The sequence below is a fragment of the Macrobrachium rosenbergii genome, chromosome 54 (genome assembly GCF_040412425.1).
Source record: "Macrobrachium rosenbergii isolate ZJJX-2024 chromosome 54, ASM4041242v1, whole genome shotgun sequence".
In the NCBI taxonomy this organism is placed as follows: Eukaryota; Metazoa; Arthropoda; class Malacostraca; order Decapoda; family Palaemonidae; genus Macrobrachium; species Macrobrachium rosenbergii.
In genome coordinates this window covers 37930698-37950697 of record NC_089794.1, presented here as the reverse complement: position 1 = coordinate 37950697, position 20000 = coordinate 37930698, and the positions used below count along the sequence as shown (strand labels likewise).

Sequence of the window (20000 nt, the reverse complement as noted above, 5' to 3'; positions counted from 1 at the left end):
AAACACCCGTTGGGCTATATAATTCCAGTCACCATGCAAGGATTAAAGATTCTCACTCTGTTCCAACGCCAGTCTATGAACTCTCTCCCTTCTTCTGTGTTCTATGATACCTCCACATGTAATATACATAAATAGACACCTTACTCCTTTTACAAAGAAGTCGTTTTGGATGAAGCTGCTAGCCCCCTAATCTTTAAGTTAAAATTAACAAAGGCTTACTGAGATTTTATCGAAATGCCGTTGTACGACCTCGCACACATGTATGTATATATATATATATATATATATATATATATATATATATATATATATATATATATATATATATATATATATATATGATTATTATCACAAATTTTTTGTATTTAGTTTTATTACTCCCTGTGTTATTTTTCTGTTACCTGTTTTCTTTATGTCTTTTTATTACTTCTTATGTATTATTTTTTTAGTTAGTATTTCATTGAGATCATTTTCAATAACAATTTCATTGGAATTTTTAATTTCATGTCTTGAGGTTATATATATATATATATTTCTTATATATATACTTATTTAGTTAGTATTTCATTGGGATCATTTGTATATGTATATGTATATATATAATATATAGTTTCATTGGATATATATTATATATGTATTGATTATATATATATTATATATACATACATACATATATATATATATATATATATATATATATATATATATATATATGTATATGTATATGTATATATATATATATATATATATATATATATATATATTTATCAGTAGTAATAATTATAGCAACAACAAAAACAATAATGCAGTATTACCGTACACATTATGTTTCTTAACCATAAAAAATACTTGATAGAAATACCTCTTTCTCCAGTTACTCATCTGCCCGAAGCTTACTGTAACTATGAGAAGACTCCATAAAAAGAATGGCCCCTTCCCTATTCATGCAACTCAACACCACTCGGTGGAAAATACTCTCAGTACCTACTTACTCAACCCAATACTTGCCCATAAGAGACAAATATGATACACGCCTAATAAAAATGATGACGTTACAATCCCAACCCAGTAATCATGACTAAAAAAACTTAATGTAAACATACTCTGCTGCCTGGACTCACCCAAGTCAACACTTACCCATTTAAAAAAAAACACCAAGTGCGAGAATGACTCTCTGTCACTACAAAAACTCCCATGAGAAGAAATCACTCTTTGTTACTACTTACCTAGCCTAAATCTTACAAATGAAAAAAACAATAAAAATGAGCTGAAGTTTCTTCAGCGCAATCGAGTTTTCTGTACAGCGCGTAATCAAGGCCACCGAAAATAGATCTATCTTTCGGTGGTCTCTGTATAATGGTGTATGAGCCTATTCTATATTGTTGCCAGGTGCACGATTATGGCTAACTTTAATCTTAAATAAAATAAAAACTACTGAGACTAGAGTGCTGCAATTTGGTATATTTGATGATTGGAGGGTGGATGATCAACATACCAATTTGCAGCCTTCTAACCTCAGTAGTTTTTAAGATCTGAAGGCGGACAGATAAAGTGCGGACGGACAGACAAAGCCATCTCAGTTTTCTTTTACAGAAAAATAAAAGAGGTCAAGAGAATGACATTAATCCATAAGAAACTCCCAAAGGAAAGAATGACTCTTCGTCTTGATTCCCTCAACCCACCAGTCACCTCTAGAAAAAAATACCAAATAGAAAGAGCTATTGTCCAATTCTGCTCGCCCATCGTAACTCCTTCCCCAAATGAGAGGAATGACTGATTTGTATTTACGCTAATTATTCAGCCCAAAATTCACCTTTAAAAAGTACCCGAAAGAAAGAATGTTTTGACTCACCTACCCCAGTAATCACCAGTAAAAATAAACAGAAACACACACCCTGCATTAAGAATTATGATCTGGTTTCACTGACCTAACCCAACAATCGCCAATAAAAAAAAACATACCTTTTTAGTAAGAATTAGGTTCTGCTTTTAATTACCCAACCAGGCAATCACCAGTAAGAAAAAACAACACCCTGTAGTAAGAATTATACTCTGCATTTGCCCAAAGCAAGTGTATCCAATAAAAAGAGAAAAATCACCCAATAGAGAGACAGACAGACAGACAGACACTCCCGTTGACTACTCACCCGTCAATGATCATGATCTCGTTGTTGTTCTTCTTCCAGAAGGTGATGGGTTTGGGGTGAGCCTCCACCTCGCAGGAGAGCGAGAGGTCGGAGTTGAGCGGCGATCCCACCAGCTGGTTCCGGACCTGTATAGATGGCGCGACTGTGTGGGAAGAAAGGGAGAATAAAAGGTGAGGCTTGTTCCAGTTGTTGAAATTTTTTTTTTTTTTCTTACGGTAAACTGTTTTAGAACTTAGGTTCTGGAGCTATATTGTAAGTAAACTTGGAAAGGTGAGTTTTTATGAATGCTTTTATGGTCAGTTTTTTTGTGAATTATTAAAGATATGTTATTGGAAAAATAAGCAAGGTAAGATTTGTTGCTTTATTCATTTATTCAGGTTTTTGTATTATCAGTGTCAAATTTATCGCTTTGGGGAATAGGCCGAAGTTTTTGTGTGAATTAATATTAAAGCAGACGCGTAAGTAGGGGAGTTAGTAATTTTTAATTGCCCTTGGAAAATGGGAGAAAGATGACGATGTGTTAAATTTGTTGAAATGTTTATGACTTTAATTATTAGCATCAAGATTTCATTTGAAATATCTTCAACTGGGAAAATAGGAGACCTCATAGTTGCTAACTAAGTAAAAGAATTCTGGGTTTTGTTTATATAGGTCGTTCATCCTATTCCCAACTTTTGAAGGAAAGTTGCTTTCTTGAGGGGCAATATTGTAATTAGATTTACTTCTAGATAATCTTGTAAGATATATTTGTTCATTAAACTTAATTATTTGAATGAGGTCACATTAAATTACAGAATATTCTTAAAGTTTAGAAAACTTTTCACCTTAAACTTGTTAAACACACAAGATAAAGCCGCAAAAATTGTTTTGGATAGAAAAATTAATATTTGAATGGGATTATATAGATCGTATGATTTTCGAGATATGAATTCGTTAACGGAGTTTGAAATCTTGATGAGAAACGCTTATAGAATTTTCATGTGAGAGAGATGGCTCTTCGCTTGTTACAAAGGGATTATTATGTTAAAGTGTTTTGCAGAGTTTAAAAATATTAAATGCATTGCAAAATAGGTATGTCATAAATGTGTTTCAGAGTGTTTATGATTTAAATTTGTTGCGATGTCTATCGCCATAAAATGGGTTGCAGAATATATATAGTGATATCGTGAATACAAAAAAGTTAAGTATACCTTAGTTATGCAAAAGATTTTCAGTCTGTCGGCCCGTTTTGCCTTAGATGTGTTAAGTATAATTTTAGTTAAGTGTACATACACGCGTGTTGCAAAAAGTACGCGATGCAATAAATGGGTTGATGATTTGTAACCAGCTTTGGAAATCACTTTCTGCTTCTGCCCTCCCCCTCCCCCATTCCGTCTTATTCACCTTGTTTTTCATGTCTGGGCTGTCCATTTATGTCGACCGGCCCCATTGGACTGATGTCTCTAGAAAATTGTATATTTTAATGCCAAACTAAAATCCGTTCGCATAATAAATATGGATAAGTAAGGTTGAAATTTTTCGTAATTGATATTCACCACGTGGAAACATTTTTGCGGAATAAAATCAAAGCTTACTAGTTTACCAAGGAAGCGTCTGCTTGATAGGATATTCACAAGTAGAAAAGGGAAAGAAGGAAATGGCAAACACAAATAAAAATCACAACAAAATAAGACGCGAACAGTGCTAAGAAAAAGGAAGAAATATAAGAGATAAAGTTACAAGAATGAAAATTAATTCGGGATAAATTATAAATTACCCAAATAAGCCGTAAAAGCCGGGAAGAAAAAATGATTGCATTTAACCGAAAGCATCCTGTAAATTCCCTCCTCCAAATTGATAGCAGGGACCCGTCAGCAATTCATTTGAAGATTCGAAAATTAGAGTCCTGGAGGAGAGCCAAGCCAGTGTTTCCCCGACCTTGATGTCTTGGGTCAACTGTTTTGAAAATTCTCTTTAATTACTAAAAGGGGGTCCGAACCCCCTTTGTTGAAAAATACGTAATTGGAGTTTATTCTCTTCTATGGTGGCCCCTTTGTAACTTCGGCTTCAACTGAAGATAGTACGATATGCAGCCGTTTGAGAGATGAATAGGATGTCTTAATAAATTGTTAGAGCTAATGTCGATGAATATTGTTTAAATATATTGTCAACAGTCAAGACGTTTGATATGATTGTATTTACTGTATAAGCATATGGACTAATATGCACACAGTTGCGTGCATTTACATTTAAATTTAATATATATATATATATATATATATATATATATATATATATATATATATATATATATATATATATATATATATATATATATATATATATATATATATATATATATATCTGTGTGTGTGTGTTGTTGAGAAAACTTTTGTTTTAGTCTTGTTACTACTACGGTTTAGGTATGTGCTGTGCCTATTCCCCCCGTTTTTATTTGTCTTATAATTTATATGTATATATCGATGTTTTAATGTGACTTTTTGTTAGAAGTTTTTTAATCATTGCAGCCTTGAAAATGCGACTATAGCAATCGTAGTGAAACGTCGGCACAATAATAGAATTGTAACAATGGTGCCCTTTCCCTTCGCCTTCGAGATTGTATCCTGAGTCGAGACTCACCTACTTGGACATATATATATATATATATATATATATATATATATATTATATATATATATATATATATATATATATATATATATATATATATATATATATATATATTATATTATATTATATATTATATTATTATATTATATTATATTCACATAAACTGTGACATTTTTTATATTCACAAACGTTAAGCTACATATGTCGTTTGATATCAGATTCACTCAGTCTCGGAATAAACACCGAAGGGGAATGTATAATTGATGGGCGATCCGTCCCCAGGTGGACTCGAACCTGCGAATGCTTGAGGAACGACGTCTTTTCAGTGAAGTTAACCAATTGGCTATCAATAGACGTATAAGTTTATATATATATATATATATATATATATATATATATATATGTGTTATATATATACAGTATATATTCATATATTTATATGTGTGTATATATATATATATATATATATATTATATATATATATATATATATATATATATATATATATATATATATATATATATATATATATATATATATATATATATATATATATATATATATATATATATATATATATATATATATATATATATATATATATATATATATATATATAATATATATATATATATATATATGAAAGACTGTGTTCAAGACAGTTGCAGTGTGCGTATGGAATGTTCAAAGGATTGCTGTAGTGATCAAGCAACAATTGTTGAGGGGGTTTTCTGCATTAGTGATTTATTCAGGATTCAGTTTGAATGTAGCGGTGGTCTTTGTCTTGTTTTATTTTTGAAGCCACCTTCTGTTAAGGGAAACAGTATAATTATATACATATACATATATTATATGTTATATATGTGTGTTTGTGTATATATGTGTTTGTTGATTTGGACGGTAGAAGATTGAAAGCAGTAGATTCATACTTTGCCAAGGGGTTTATAATTAAAATATCGAAAGGTGACGGGATAAGAAACGAGGTGAGTCACAAAATAGGTAAAGCAAGGAAGGTAGCAGAATGTGTGCAAAAGACTGGGAGGAAATTTTTTTTGTTCATGGAAGCCAAGGTTGGAATATATGAAGGAATTGTTGAGCCAACTTTCCTATATGGAAGTGCGGTGTGAATGTCAGTTTCGCATGGTGAGATGATGAGATATTGAAGAATGGCATAGAAAGCAGGCTCCGTAACCTTCAAAATTAAGGTGAATGGTTCGGTGAATACAGCAGGGCTCGATGTTCTGTTCATGAGCCTTTTATTTAAGTTTATAAATCAGGTAATGTTGCGGAAGTTTTCTGCCCAGGAGGGTTCATCCAGGACATAAGCTTTGAATATAAATGTGGCAGTGACACTGTCTTTTCTTTTCTAGAACGCAAACCTCAGTTCAGGAATACGGCTTTGTTTGGAAAACGGTATATCTTTCAGAAATTCAGCCACAATTTCTTTATTAACACTAAATTCACCGTATTTGGGGAATATTTCACACTCAAAGGGAGTTAATTATGCTAAGAGTTCCCATCTTAACTTGGATTCGAACCCTCGTCTCATAGGTTTGGAGCACGGGAAACAGTGACTTAATTCAGTTAGTTATCTGTGATCAGGGAAAGTGCATTTATCACATATAATTCCAGTGGGTTGTAAGTTATTCCCACTTGTGCCATAATGATTGAAAATTAAAAATAACTTATGCAATGTTTGAAGTAACTGTATCTATATATCTATATGTCTATATATATATTATAAAATATATAAATATGTATGTATATATATATATATATATTTATATATATATATATATATATATATATATATATATATATATATATATATATATATATATATATATATATATATATATATATACACACACACATACATGCGTACATATAAATATTCAGGCAGTAGGATATCGCGGTCCATAGCCACCACCTCTGAAAGCGAGAAGCCATTAGCAGGAAACGGAAAACGAAAAGTATGTCTGCGTGTGTATGCAAATCTCGAAGGCAGCAAAATATTTATTTCATCCAGCCAATAAACAACGGCCATTGGCCTTGAGGCTTATTCGGCTGCATTGCCAAGAAATGTTCGGAAACGACTCTTGATCCGCCTGTTTAAATCCGAAGCCATTTCTTTTACTCTCCGTCTGAAATGGCATTACTTTCGAGTCATTTAATCCGGGAAATACAGTATACAGGAATATGTATAGAGTATAGGACTCGGCCGAGGAAAACAGAAGAATAAAAAAAGGATATTTTTTCTCTGTCGGGGCGAAAAAGAAAATCTATGCAAATGAGCTTGCCGTAAAATGAGTTTTAAAAAAAGAAAGAAATAAAGAGTTTGATTATGGAGGCTTGGGTCCTGTTTTAATCTATGTATTCTTGCCTTTCCTGTTTTCTTCTCATTTTTGGGGAGTTTTAACTTCGTGTTATCATTTCTGTTCTTAGTATTAAAAAGTCTGTTATATTTATCCTAAGTGTCTTGCATATATACTGTATATATATATATATATATATATATATATATATATATATATATATATATATATATATATATATATATATATATATATATATATATATATATATATACACACCCATATGGTATCAGTGGGTAGACATTTTTCGATGTTTTGAAGGTTTTTCTTTTATTATTTCAAAGCTAAGGTTCCTAAGAACTGCTTTTTTATGTGTGTAATGTCCTTTGGTACATTGAATGTTCACAAGTGAGCCAAGTGCTGAAACAACAAATAGAATCTGAGGTAATATCGAGGGTGAAAGAACAATCCAATCTGGCCAAAACAAACGTCTGGAGACCACGCTTAATGTAGTTACAAAGGGCTTAATGTTCACATTTGAAAACTAAACTATACTCTCGGTTTTGATGGAGTAGCAGTGGGTTCACGTCTCTATTGCTGCGTCAACACCTTCTCATGTCACCGGGAGACTATATAACAAAACATCTGCCCAGCCGAATTTAAACCGATGTTTTATCGACTATATATCGACGCAACATTTTTAATTTCAAAGAAGTCGAGCGTATCCGCAGATTCCTTGACTATTTAAACGCACAACGTCCAGATATGAAATTCACACTTGAAATTGAAATAATTTCACACTCCATGTCCTTGACACCACCAGTGGCTGAGATAACAACACGTCTTCTATTCAGTCCCCAGAAAATCCACACTTACTGGACTAGGTCTTCATTTCTTAGGTTTTTCATTATTTATTAGATCTTCATTTTTTAAGTTTTTCCACATATCTTTACGAAATTGTTAGCATGAATACCCTTGGCAATCTAACGTATAATATCATAACAGCTGTTTTGACTTCTTTTGGTTTGTTCTGGGGATTCAGGGGATTCAGTATTTACAGTATTATTTTTTCCCAGTTTATTTCCAGTCACAATGTTTCAAGAATTTATTAGAATCTTTCTTGTTAAAACATTCATTATTCAGATCCCAAATTTCAAAATATCATATCAAAGGACATTAGATATATAAGATTTCCATACTTGGGAATTCTTAGCTTTGAGATACATTATAATATGTATATATATATATATATATATATATATATATATATATATATATATATATATATATATATATATATTATATATATATTATTACAGTATTATTTTTTCCAGTTTATTTACTTTCCAGTTTATTTCCAGTCACAATGTTTCAAGAATTTATTAGAATCTTTCTTCTTAAAACATTTATTATACAGATCCCAAATTTCAAAATACCAAAGGACATTAGATATATAAGATTTCCATACTTGGGAATTCTTAGATTTGAGATACATTATAATATATATATATATATATATATATATATATATATATATATATATATATATATATAATCACACAAGCCTTTTTCGTAAAATTGTAGTAGTTACGATGGATGTTAACCTTACTGTTCGTAATAAGTGTGTTTTGGAATAAAGTTGCCAGACTTATCCTTCACTGGGGTGACCGAATTCACTGGGTACGCCCACAGGGACACAATAAATTTCCTCGAAGCGTTCCCAAGTTGTTCTCCCCGTGTGATTGATCTCGGGGTCTCTTACCGGTGAGGCGAGGTCGTTAACTACCTCTGATCACACAATACTTTTCTCTAAGTTCCTTGAATAGGTCTTAATAAGGTTTTCTTTTTACCTTTTTTTTTATTTCATCGTTGTTTTGCTTATTACATCTCAGTTTGTTATGATAACTCGTATAAATTTTCATCTGATTGTTTCTTTTTTCTTTTTACTTATTATGAGTAAATTTCGTTTTCTGAGATGTACTTGCGTCCATTTTCCTTTTCATTATCTCAGTTCCATTTTCTTTTTTTTCTTTTTATCTTTTATCTTTTAATTTATTAATCCGCGTTGTTACTCTAATGTCAGCTCTATTCAGGCAGTCAAGTTATTTCTCAGTTTTTATCCATCTACTTTTTATGAGATATCTCTCTTTTAAAACTATTAAGTTATTTGTCTCTTCATTCACTTATTGTTTTAACCCTTATGAAATCCCTCGGGCATTTACCACTGGCAGCGAACTTACCTCTCCACCTTTTCACACACACTCACATACATGCAAAGACGCGCTCACACACACACACACACACACACACACACATATATATATCTATATATATATATATATATATATATATATATATATATATATATATATATATATATATATACATATATATATATATATATATATATATATATATATATATATATATATATATATATATATATATATATATATGAAAATATACCAAGACAGTCTAATAAATATAACAAGAAAGCAATATGGGTGATAATTTTACCAACATTCATTCAAAAACAAAAACATTTTGGTGTTTTTATCTGTTTGTAAAAAAATCTAACAGCTTGTTTTACTCTTGCATCCTTTAGCTTTTAGATGGACCATTCAAATTTTTACTAAAAGAAAATATTTTACAGTAAAAAAAAAAAAAAAAAAAAAAAAAAAAAAAAATATATATATATATATATATATATATATATATATATAAGTCTAATAAATTAACGCCATAATTTTACCCTTTTGGTGTTTTTAGGGCTCTTTTTATTAGATGACTTCAGAAAATATTTACAGTCCTACTGTAACTATTTAAGGGTGTGAGTTCGTGAGTTCCTCATACTTCTGCAAACAAAGGCCCCTACTTGATACTCCGGAGACTACTTTTCTTCTCCCTTCTGGAGTTCCCTTCTGGAGTAGGAAGCCGTCCTGTCCCAGTGCTTACATAATCAGTTCCCCCTGTTTCAGAATGCAGCCTGCCCCGGCAGATATTCCAGAATGTTCCTCCTCCTCCTCCTCCTCCTCCTCTTGCAGACGCTCCCTTACCTGGTATTCCAAATGTGTCCTTATCCTCCTGGAAGGCAATATCCTTTAGCAGATATTCCTTGGGCCTTCTCCTTTTCCTTCCACCAGGAGCTTCCACTACCAGATACTTCTGTGATCTATTCTAAATCCTTAGGTATAATTATGTCCATAGTAGATATCTCATGGCCTTGCCCTCATCTTTGCACACACAGCTGCCCTTACAACATACACCCAGGGCCTCTTCCATCTCCCTCCATAGGGAGCCGCCCTTCTTCTTGAGAGGTTCTCACTCCTCGTCTTACAAAGTACTTTCAGTAGCTCTTGCTATACTTTATTCTGGAGCTTACTGCCTTTACCCCTGTAGGAGGATAGTACCGTCTGTGCACCTTCGTGGTGCATTGTAGGCATTACTGAAGGGTCTTTGCAGCGTCCCTTCGGCCTCTAACTGCAACCTCTTTCATCCCTTTTACACTATTTCTGTTCATATTCTCTTTGTTCCATCAAACTTTCCATCCTCAGTAACAAGTGTTTCATGGTGCAACTGCAAGGTTTTCCTCCTGTTACACCTTTCAAACCTTCTTATTGTCAGTTTCCCTTTCAGCGCTGAATGACCTTATAGGTCCCAGCGCTTGGCCTTTGGCTTAAATTCTGTATTGTATGCTATTCCTAGTGTCCTTACCAGATAACCCTGAGACCCTTTCCCATAAGGAAGGGTATCTACCTGGTTTTCTCCGAGATTCTGTTGTGTCATCCTCTTCTGATGGTTACTGGTCCTACCAAATTTCTGCAGAGCCTCTTTCTCATATAGAGGTTAGCAACTAGAGGATGCTCTGAGGTCTTCTCCAACCTCCGTAGAAAGCCGCCCTTACCAGATTCCTCTGAGACTCTTTATCCCATACGGCCCCGCCCTTGCTCTGTAACAGAGCTGTGTTCTCTAAGGAGAAGGGAGAAATATTTTCATAGGACTTTTACAAACCTTTGCTAAAGTCGAACCGAAAAATCTTACACCGCGCTGCTAACTCTTAAGTCCACAGCTCCCCCAAAAGCCGCTCTTGTATATTCTGAAAGTTCTTTGCCTTTTTTTCCCAATAAGTTTCCTACTTTTATTTTCTTTATACAGCAGCATTTCATTGCCTGTGGCTGCGTTTACTTGGCTACGAATTACCCGCCACGGCGTGCGGTCAAAGGAGCTCATTAAAAATACATCGATTTCAACATTGTTATCAGGAGTTTATTTCGGTTAAAAGCCGATTGTTTCGGGGAGGGGGGGTTGCTTCGGGGTTGGTATGACGGGCGGGTTTAGGGCGGGAGTAGACTGGCGGATCAGGGGCGTGTACCAGAGTGTGGATTTAGGCGGGTCGGAGGGAGTAGGGTGGGAGGTTAAAGGAGGGGGAAGTATGGTCTTTTGGGGTAAATAAGGGGAATGGAGTTGGTCCTGATAGGTTCAGGAGAAATGGAGAGAGGTGGATTGGTAGACGGAGGGGTGGATGAAGAGAAGGGGGAGGGAAGGGGATGGAGAGGGTTTAGAGGACTACGATAGTTAAGGAATTTGTTCGTAATGATTACGTGGCGGTCATGATGCTGACAAAAGCATTAAGCGCCACAGAAGTAACCAGTTCTTGGTATTCTTCTATCTTTGTTGTTAAAGTTAATCCCTAGTATGAATGTCAACGATCAGTCTTCTTGTTACTTCTCATGTTTTGAAAGCAGCCAACTTTTTTAATGTTGTTAAAAGACTAAATGGCCAGTTTAGTGTGACTTAAGTGATCTCTATGTTGTTGATTCTTATATATTTATTTTTATTGCTATTTTTCTATGTACCTTTGTTGTCGTTTGTATTTATCTGTATTCTTGTTTTTACGTTTACCTGAAGAGTAGCGGAGGGTGGCTCGAAACTGTTGGGTTTTCAAGATTAAAGGATGTCTTTAGAACGAGGTTTTTATTTTTATTCTTTTTTATGTTCATACATTCTCATAGAACAAGCCTAAAGGTTTTAACTTACCGCAGGCAAGCTACCGCATAGCAGAATGCTAGTACGTAAACAGAAGTATGAAATAATGTATGTACTTATTCACAATTAAATGCTGAATTGTACGTGTTGGGCTAATGAAAAAGAACATGAAATGCAGTTGTGGTTAAACTTATCAACATGACAGATCGATGCAATTTCATTAAATATATCCAAACTTTGATACAGATTAAACAATAGTTTCTTAAACTTTTCTTTTATAATTTTCAACCTCTTGATATCTGTTGTGAAATTCATAACATATAAAGTTAAAAAGTTACCAAATTTTCGTGACGTCAGGACTCACACTTAGGCCAGTATTAGTTAACTTTCTTCCTTATCTCTCTGAAATCATCATGGTACTTGTTTGTCTCTTTTCATTGGCGCTGAAATCCGGTACGCAATCCGATTAAAATGTTACCCTTATTATTTTCTTCTATTGCACGGTTACGCGTGCATTACAGAAGACATTATTTTCCAAAACTAAGTAGGAGTGGAAATATCCTTTTAAAAACTAAGTAGGATAGTACTTCAGATAAGACATCAAAATCTTTGTGTTAAATGAAACAGGAGTGTATACTCATAGATAGAATATACCTAATGAAACAGGAGTGTATACTCATAGATAGAATATACCTAAGGAAGAAATCGTACATCATTTTGAAAGCCAAAGTCCGCTAAAATGAACCATTTCATACTTAAGTATGGGAGGAGACATCCCTTTTTACATGAATCAGGAGTGAAAATACGCTTACAAAATCTGAAACAAATATGAATCATGCATTTCAAAATGAAGTAGGGTAACAAAAATGCACATTAAAACTAAGTAAGCTTGAAAGGCACCGGTGGGAAGTTAAACTAGAAGTTTCAGTTCAAGTTTTTTTCAATTCAAGTTTATACTGACATAATTTGACTTACCAATTTCTCATAACGTGGCCAGTGACCCTTGGCGTCACCACCGTTCAGCTGTGCCTTGTCGTCGGTTGAACTTTTTTCGTTCTCAAGACCAAAAAGAAAAACTTTTTTCTCCATTTTTTTTATTTTTTCGTCGTCATTGTTCAGCTTCGAGACCTTTTGTTGGTTCATGAAAATCTTAGCAGTGTGTTTCCTTAGGAAAACCCCATTAGAAGTCGACATAATTTTCCCTTTCAGCGCCCCCGGCCAATGGGAAAGACGATAAAATCGGAACGCGGGCGGAGAAGAAGAAGAAGAAGAAGAAGAAGAGAAAGAAGAAGAAGAAAAAAGGAGGTATTGTATTTCTCTCTTTATCCTAGAGTGGCCGATCTGGCTGCTGCCGGCTCCGATACCCTCCCCAGAAACTCTATTAGTCGTTCTAGCACTTCGAACAATTTTTATTACGTCTTCTACGAGAGGCTAAATCTTCTCGAGTCGAAAGGAGGTGGAGCAGATAGGGTTGTGGTTGGGGGCGGGGAATAGGTAGGACGGGAGGGGGGGAGGAGTTAGGTTAAAAGGCCGAAGGGACGACATGGGGTAATATACCTGCGGATGCGAGGAAAGGGGGAAAAATAATGGTGCGGGTAAAACAAGGTTAATGTTGTTTTCGCTAAGGAGGTAAAAATGAAAACGAAAAAAAAAAGTAAAATAAAAGAGCAAAAAAAGGCCATTGGCCCGATGCGAGTTGAGTGAAAGAATGAGGCATAAATGGTTCTTTATTCAGCTGAGAAGGGAAATACGAATCAGTTACTGATATGCAGATTTTATGAGGACAGGTACGAGAAATGGTACGTATCAAGAGGGTTGGTGTGAGAGAGGCGATAGATTGTGAGGTGGCTGGGTGTGAGGAATGCTTTGGATTCTGAGAGAGAGAGAGAGAGAGAGAGAGAGAGAGAGAGAGAGAGAGAGAGTTGCTGCTTACGTAGAACGTAAGATTTTAAGAGAATAGGTGCGGGTAATACTGGATTTTGAGAGGGTAGGCACTGGTAATATTAGATTTTAAGAGGGTAGGTTAGAGTAATACTAGATTTTAAGAGGATAGGTTCGAGTAATACTAGATTTTAAGAGGGTAGGTACTAGTAATACTAGATTTTGAGAGGGCTGGTACGAGTAATACTAGAATTTCAGAGTGTAGGTACGAGTAATACTAGATTTTGAGATGATAGGTAAGAGTAATACTAGATTTTAAGAGAATAGGTACGATTAATACTAGATTTTGAGAGGATAGGTAAGAGTAGTACTAGATTTTAAGAGAATAGGTACGAGTAATACTAGATATTGAGAGGATAGCAAAGAGTAATACTAGATTTTAAGAGGATGGGTACTAGTGATACTAGATTTTGAGAGGGTAGGTACGAGTAATACTAGATTTTGAGAGGATAGGTACGAGTAATACTAGATTTTAAGAGGATGGGTACTAGTAATACTAGATTTTAAGAGGATGGGTATGAGTAATACTAGATTTTAAGAGGATGGGTACTAGTAATACTAGATTTTAAGAGGATGGGTATGAGTAATACTAGATTTTAAGAGGATGGGTACTAGTAATACTAGATTTTAAGAGGACAGGTACTAGTGATACTCTGTTTTAAGGGGATTAGTACGACTCACATGAATGGCAATTCATGTGTGTGGTATAATTCCAGTAAATATCATTAATGGGCAGTGATCAAAGACAAAATTCCTAGAGATGAAAATTCAAAATGAAACTACGTAGTTTATTATAACTTGTCTTTGCAAGGTGCTTAACAGTGACAGTTCAGAACTAACGGCATCCATATGACTTAAGATGAAAATTCAAAATAGCAGATAATTTCGTCTAAAATCCCTAAAAGTAGAAATCTATCATAGGAGTCTTATCCACATGGTATCTTGAGATGAGAATTCAAGATAGCTGATCGTTTTATTTAAAAATTTCAGAATGTGAGGTCATTCTTTAAGTCTATTCAGTGAAAATGTAAAATGCCTCTTAAACTCATTCAGTAACCTGCGTTCAGGTAAAAATATGAAATGGCAGACCATCGGAGTAAGGTGCCTTTTTCTTAAAAATCCAAATTGGGTCCTCATTCATTAATTGGATATCAGGTGAAACTCCAAGATGGCAGATATAGCATTTCAGGTGGAAATATACATTGAAAGATAGTGACGTGCGAGATGTCTTCAATCGAGAATCTTAAGTGGCAGATACACATAGGTGACCCACAGGTGAAACTTTACGAACAGGTGACCCACAGGTGAAACTTTACGAACAGGTGACCCACAGGTGAAACTTTACAACAGGTGACCCACAGGTGAAACTTTACAAACAGGTGACCCACAGGTGAAACTTTACGAGCAGAACTGAACTGACCCACAGGTGAAACTTTACGAACAGGTGACCCACAGGTGAAACTTTACAAACACAGTTGAAACTTTACAAACAGGTGAAACTTTACGAACAGGTGACCCACAGGTGGAACTTTATGAACAGGTGACCTACCGGTGAAACTACGAACAGATGACCCACAGGTGAAACTTTACAAACAGGTGACCCACAGGTGAAACTTTACGTACATGTAACCCACAGGTAAAATTTTATGAACTGGTGACCCACAGGTGAACCTCTACAAACAGGTGACCAACAAGTGAAACTTTACAAACAGGTGACCCACAGGTGAAATTTACAAAGAGATAACCCACAGGTGAAACTTTACGAACAGGTGACCCACAGGTGAAACTTTACAAAAAGGTGACCCGCAGGTGAAACTTTACAAACAGGTGACCCACAGGTGAAACTTCACGAGCAGGTGACCTACAGGTGAAACTTTATGAGCAAGTGACCCACAGGTGAAACTTTGCAAACAGGTGACCCACAGGTGAAACTTTACAAACCCGTGACCCACAGGTGAAACTTTATGAACAGTGACCCACAGGTGAAACTTTACGAGCAGGTGACCCACAGGTGAAACTTTACAAACAGGTGACCCACAGGTGAAACTTTACGAACAGGTGACCCACATGTGAAATTTTACAAACAGGTGACCCACACAGGTGACCCACATGTGAAATTTTACAAACAGGTGACCCACAAGTGAAACTTTACAGGCAGGTGACCCACAGGTGAAACTGTAGAACAGGTGACCCACAGGTGAAACTTTACGAACAGGTAACTCACAAGTGGAACTTTACAAACCAGTGACCCACAGGTGAAACTTTACAAACAGGTGACCCACACAGGAAACTTTACAAACCAGTGACCCAAAGGTGAAACTTTATGAACAGGTGACTCACAAGTGAAACTTTATGAACAGGTGACCGACAGGTGAAACTTTATGAACAGGTGACTCACAAGTGAAACTTTATGAACAGGTAATTCACAAGTGAAACTTAATGAACAGGTGACTCACAAGTGAAACTTTATGAACAGGTGACCCACAGGTGAAACTTTATGAACAGGTGACTCACAAGTGGAACTTTATGAACAGGTGACCCACAGGTGAAACTTTATGAACAGGTGACTTAAAAGTGAAATTTTATAAACAGGTGACTCACAAGTGAAATTTTTTTTGAACAGGTGACTCCCAAGTGAAAATTTATGAACAGGTGACCCACAGGTGAAACTTTATGAACAGGTGATCCACAAGTGAAACTTTATGGACAGGTGACTCACAAGTGAAACTTTATGAACAGGTGGCTCCCAAGTGAAACTTTATGAACAGGTGATCCACAAGTGAAAATTTATGAACAGGTGACTCACAGGTGAAACTTTATGAACAGGTGACCCACAGGTGAAACTTTACGAACAGGTGACCCATAGTTGAAACTTTACAATCAGGTGGCCCACAGGTGAAGCTTCACAAACAGGTGACCTACAGCTGAAACTTTATGAACAGGTGACCCACAGGTGAAACTTTACAAACAGGTGACCCACAGGTGTAACTGTACAAACAGGTGACCCACTGGTGAAACTTTACAAACAGGTGACCCACAGGTGTAACTGTACAAACAGGTGACCCACAGGTGAAACTTTACAAACAGGTGACCCAGAGGTGTAACTGTACAAACAGGTGACCGACAGGTGAAACTTACAAACAGGTGACCCACAGGTGAAGCTGTACAAAGGTCAGTGTGTGCTGTAAGACTCTTCCGTGTGAAGCTTCAGAGAGCAGATAGATGCCACGTAGCTGAAAATTCAAAATGGCAGATGGAATGGCTAATCAGAAACGGCCATCTCAAGCTTATGGACTCCATTATGGATTCTAATTGGCTATCGATTATCCTTGCCACGTCTCCCGGTATTAATCGCTTTGATCTGTCATTTAAGGGGTATGGTTGACGATGCCATCCCTCCATATAGCTCCTTCAGACTTTGAGCTCTGTCTATAATAAGGATGGAGTCATTTAATTGGCTTATAATGTTGTTAAGTCAATAAAAGTTTAATATTAGGTTCTTGGTTAAATTAAATAGGTTTATAATTTCAATGTTTAATTTATTTTTTCAATGAAATTTTCTTACAATTAAGAATATATGAAGCGTATCGGTGCCAGATAGAGTAGGAGTAAATGCATGATAATTTCTACAGGTTTTGAAGGAATTGTAAACGTTTTTATGATTTGTGTATGTAAATCTCTAAAGCAAGGATTGATTTATTGGTGGTGGAATGTTGCTAGGTAAATGCATGAAAATTTTCTAAGTCTTTTGATGGTGTTTACATTTTCAGTAATTTGATATTTTTTGGATTTTTTTTTTATTGAAAATAACTTTCAAAAAAAGAGGAATTTACTTTTACGGTACCAGATAGGAAGCAGGGAAGCGCTTGAAAATTTATGAAGTTTTTGATAGAATTCCTGACTTTGAAATTAATTTGCGTTTATGTTTTTCAATGAAGGGTGGGTTGAAAATTCTGCGAATGCGGAATCGGTAAAATATACGATAATTTTTATAAATCTTGATTGACCTCTATTCTTTTTGTGGTTTTGATATTAATTCATCGCACTATTTTTTTAAAGATGAAAATAGAGTTTGTAGCATTTAAGATTTTTTGTGTTTTTTTGTGTTGTTATACATATATAATATATATATATATATATATATATATATATATATATATATATATATATATATATATATATATTATATATTATATATATATATATATATATATATATATATATATATATATATATATATATATATATATAAACACAACAAAATCTTAAATGCTACAAACTCTATTCCATTCATCTGGTTCCAGCCACATATTTTCTTGTAAAAATAGCGCGATGAATTAATATCAAAACCACAAAAAGAATGGCGGTCAATCAAGATTTGTAAAAATTATCATATATTTTACCGTTTCCGCATTCGCAGAATTTTCAACCCACCCTCATTGATAAACATGAACGCAAATTAATTTCAAAGTCAGGAATTCTATCAAAAACTTCATAAATTTTCAAGCATTTCCCTGCTTCCTATCTGGCACCGTAAAAGTATATTCCTACTTTTTTATTTTCAATAAAGAAAGTCCAAATAATCTCAAAGTACTTAAAATGTAAACACCATCAAAAGACTGAGAAAATTTTCTTGCATTTACCTAGCAACATTCCATCACCAATAAATCACTTCTTGATCTGGATATTTACACGAAGAAAATATATATATATATATATATATATATATATATATATATATATATATATATATATATATATATATATATATATATATATATATATATATTATGTATATATTTGTATATATATGTATATATATGTGTGTGTATGTATGTATGTATGTTTGTATGTATGTATGCAGATTATCCATTTTTCAGGTAAATTTAATCTCCAGTTTTTAGTGAAAATACATCAAAATTAAATATGAATTTAGTGATATATATACATATAAATATAATTATATGTATATCATCTATATCTATATATATAATATATATATATACATATACATCTATATATACTGTATATATCTGTATATGTATACAGTAAGCATGTATAATGAAACTGTATTGTTTAATTGTTTATCAACATATATCTTCATAGGAATTCAGGTATTTTATTGGAGTTAATTTTGATAACGGGATTCTTTGCTATATTTTGCAGTTTTCTAAAGGTTTGATCTTGCATTTTATATTTTATAAAATTCTCTTAGTTTTTAATTCTTACCGAAACAGGTGTAGCTCGCGTAATTATTTTTTCATCACTACAAGGCGAATAAAAAAATTACCTTATTGATTTATTCACCGAAATAGTATTGACACAAATAAAATTAATTCGGATAATAAATCAGCACCATTAATGACGATGTGGTTAATAAAGATTTTTTTTTCATATTATTGCTCTTATTCTAATATTGGCTCTTCTTTCTCTTTAATCGTTTTTATTTTCATTTATTTGTAGACTTATTTGACGTTATTTTTTATTTTCTGTTTATATGTGTGATATTCCTTATAAATGTGCGGTCAAGGTGGATAATAATAATAATAATAATAATAATAATAATAATAATAATAATAATAATAATAATAATGAGAAATTCACAATACCGTGATAAACTGTTATGTAATAAAAATCCAGTTCTATTAATGTATTGTATTCATGTCCATAGGTATAGTTCCTCTCTGGGTGAGCGGGTTCCGTTCTCAGCTACCACTCTGTTGGTCGCGAGTTCGAATCTCCGACCGGCTAGTGAAGAACAAGAGGAATTTGTTTCTGGTGATAGGAATTCATTTCTCGCAATAATGTGGTTCGGATTCCACAATAAGCTGTAGGTCCCGTTGCTAGGTAACCAGTTGGTTCTTAGCCACGTAAAAATAAATTTAGTCCTTCGGGCCAGCCCTAGGAGAGCTGGTAATCAGCTCAGCGGTCTGGTTAAACTAAGATATACTTTTTGTCCATAGCTATACTATTCATGTATATAATTGTGGATTATTATTAC

The 20000-nt window shown here is 34.1% G+C and overlaps 1 protein-coding gene across 1 annotated transcript in view; it reads right to left on the bottom strand.

Moving 5' to 3' along the window:
• LOC136834983 (lachesin-like) overlaps positions 1-20000 on the bottom strand; it is a 609100-nt gene that overhangs the window by 27604 nt on the left and 561496 nt on the right. Inside the window, exon 7 of the mRNA XM_067097967.1 lies at positions 2148-2289. Within this exon, the coding sequence (XP_066954068.1) occupies positions 2148-2289 (142 nt within the window). The remainder of the gene's footprint in view (positions 1-2147; positions 2290-20000) is intronic.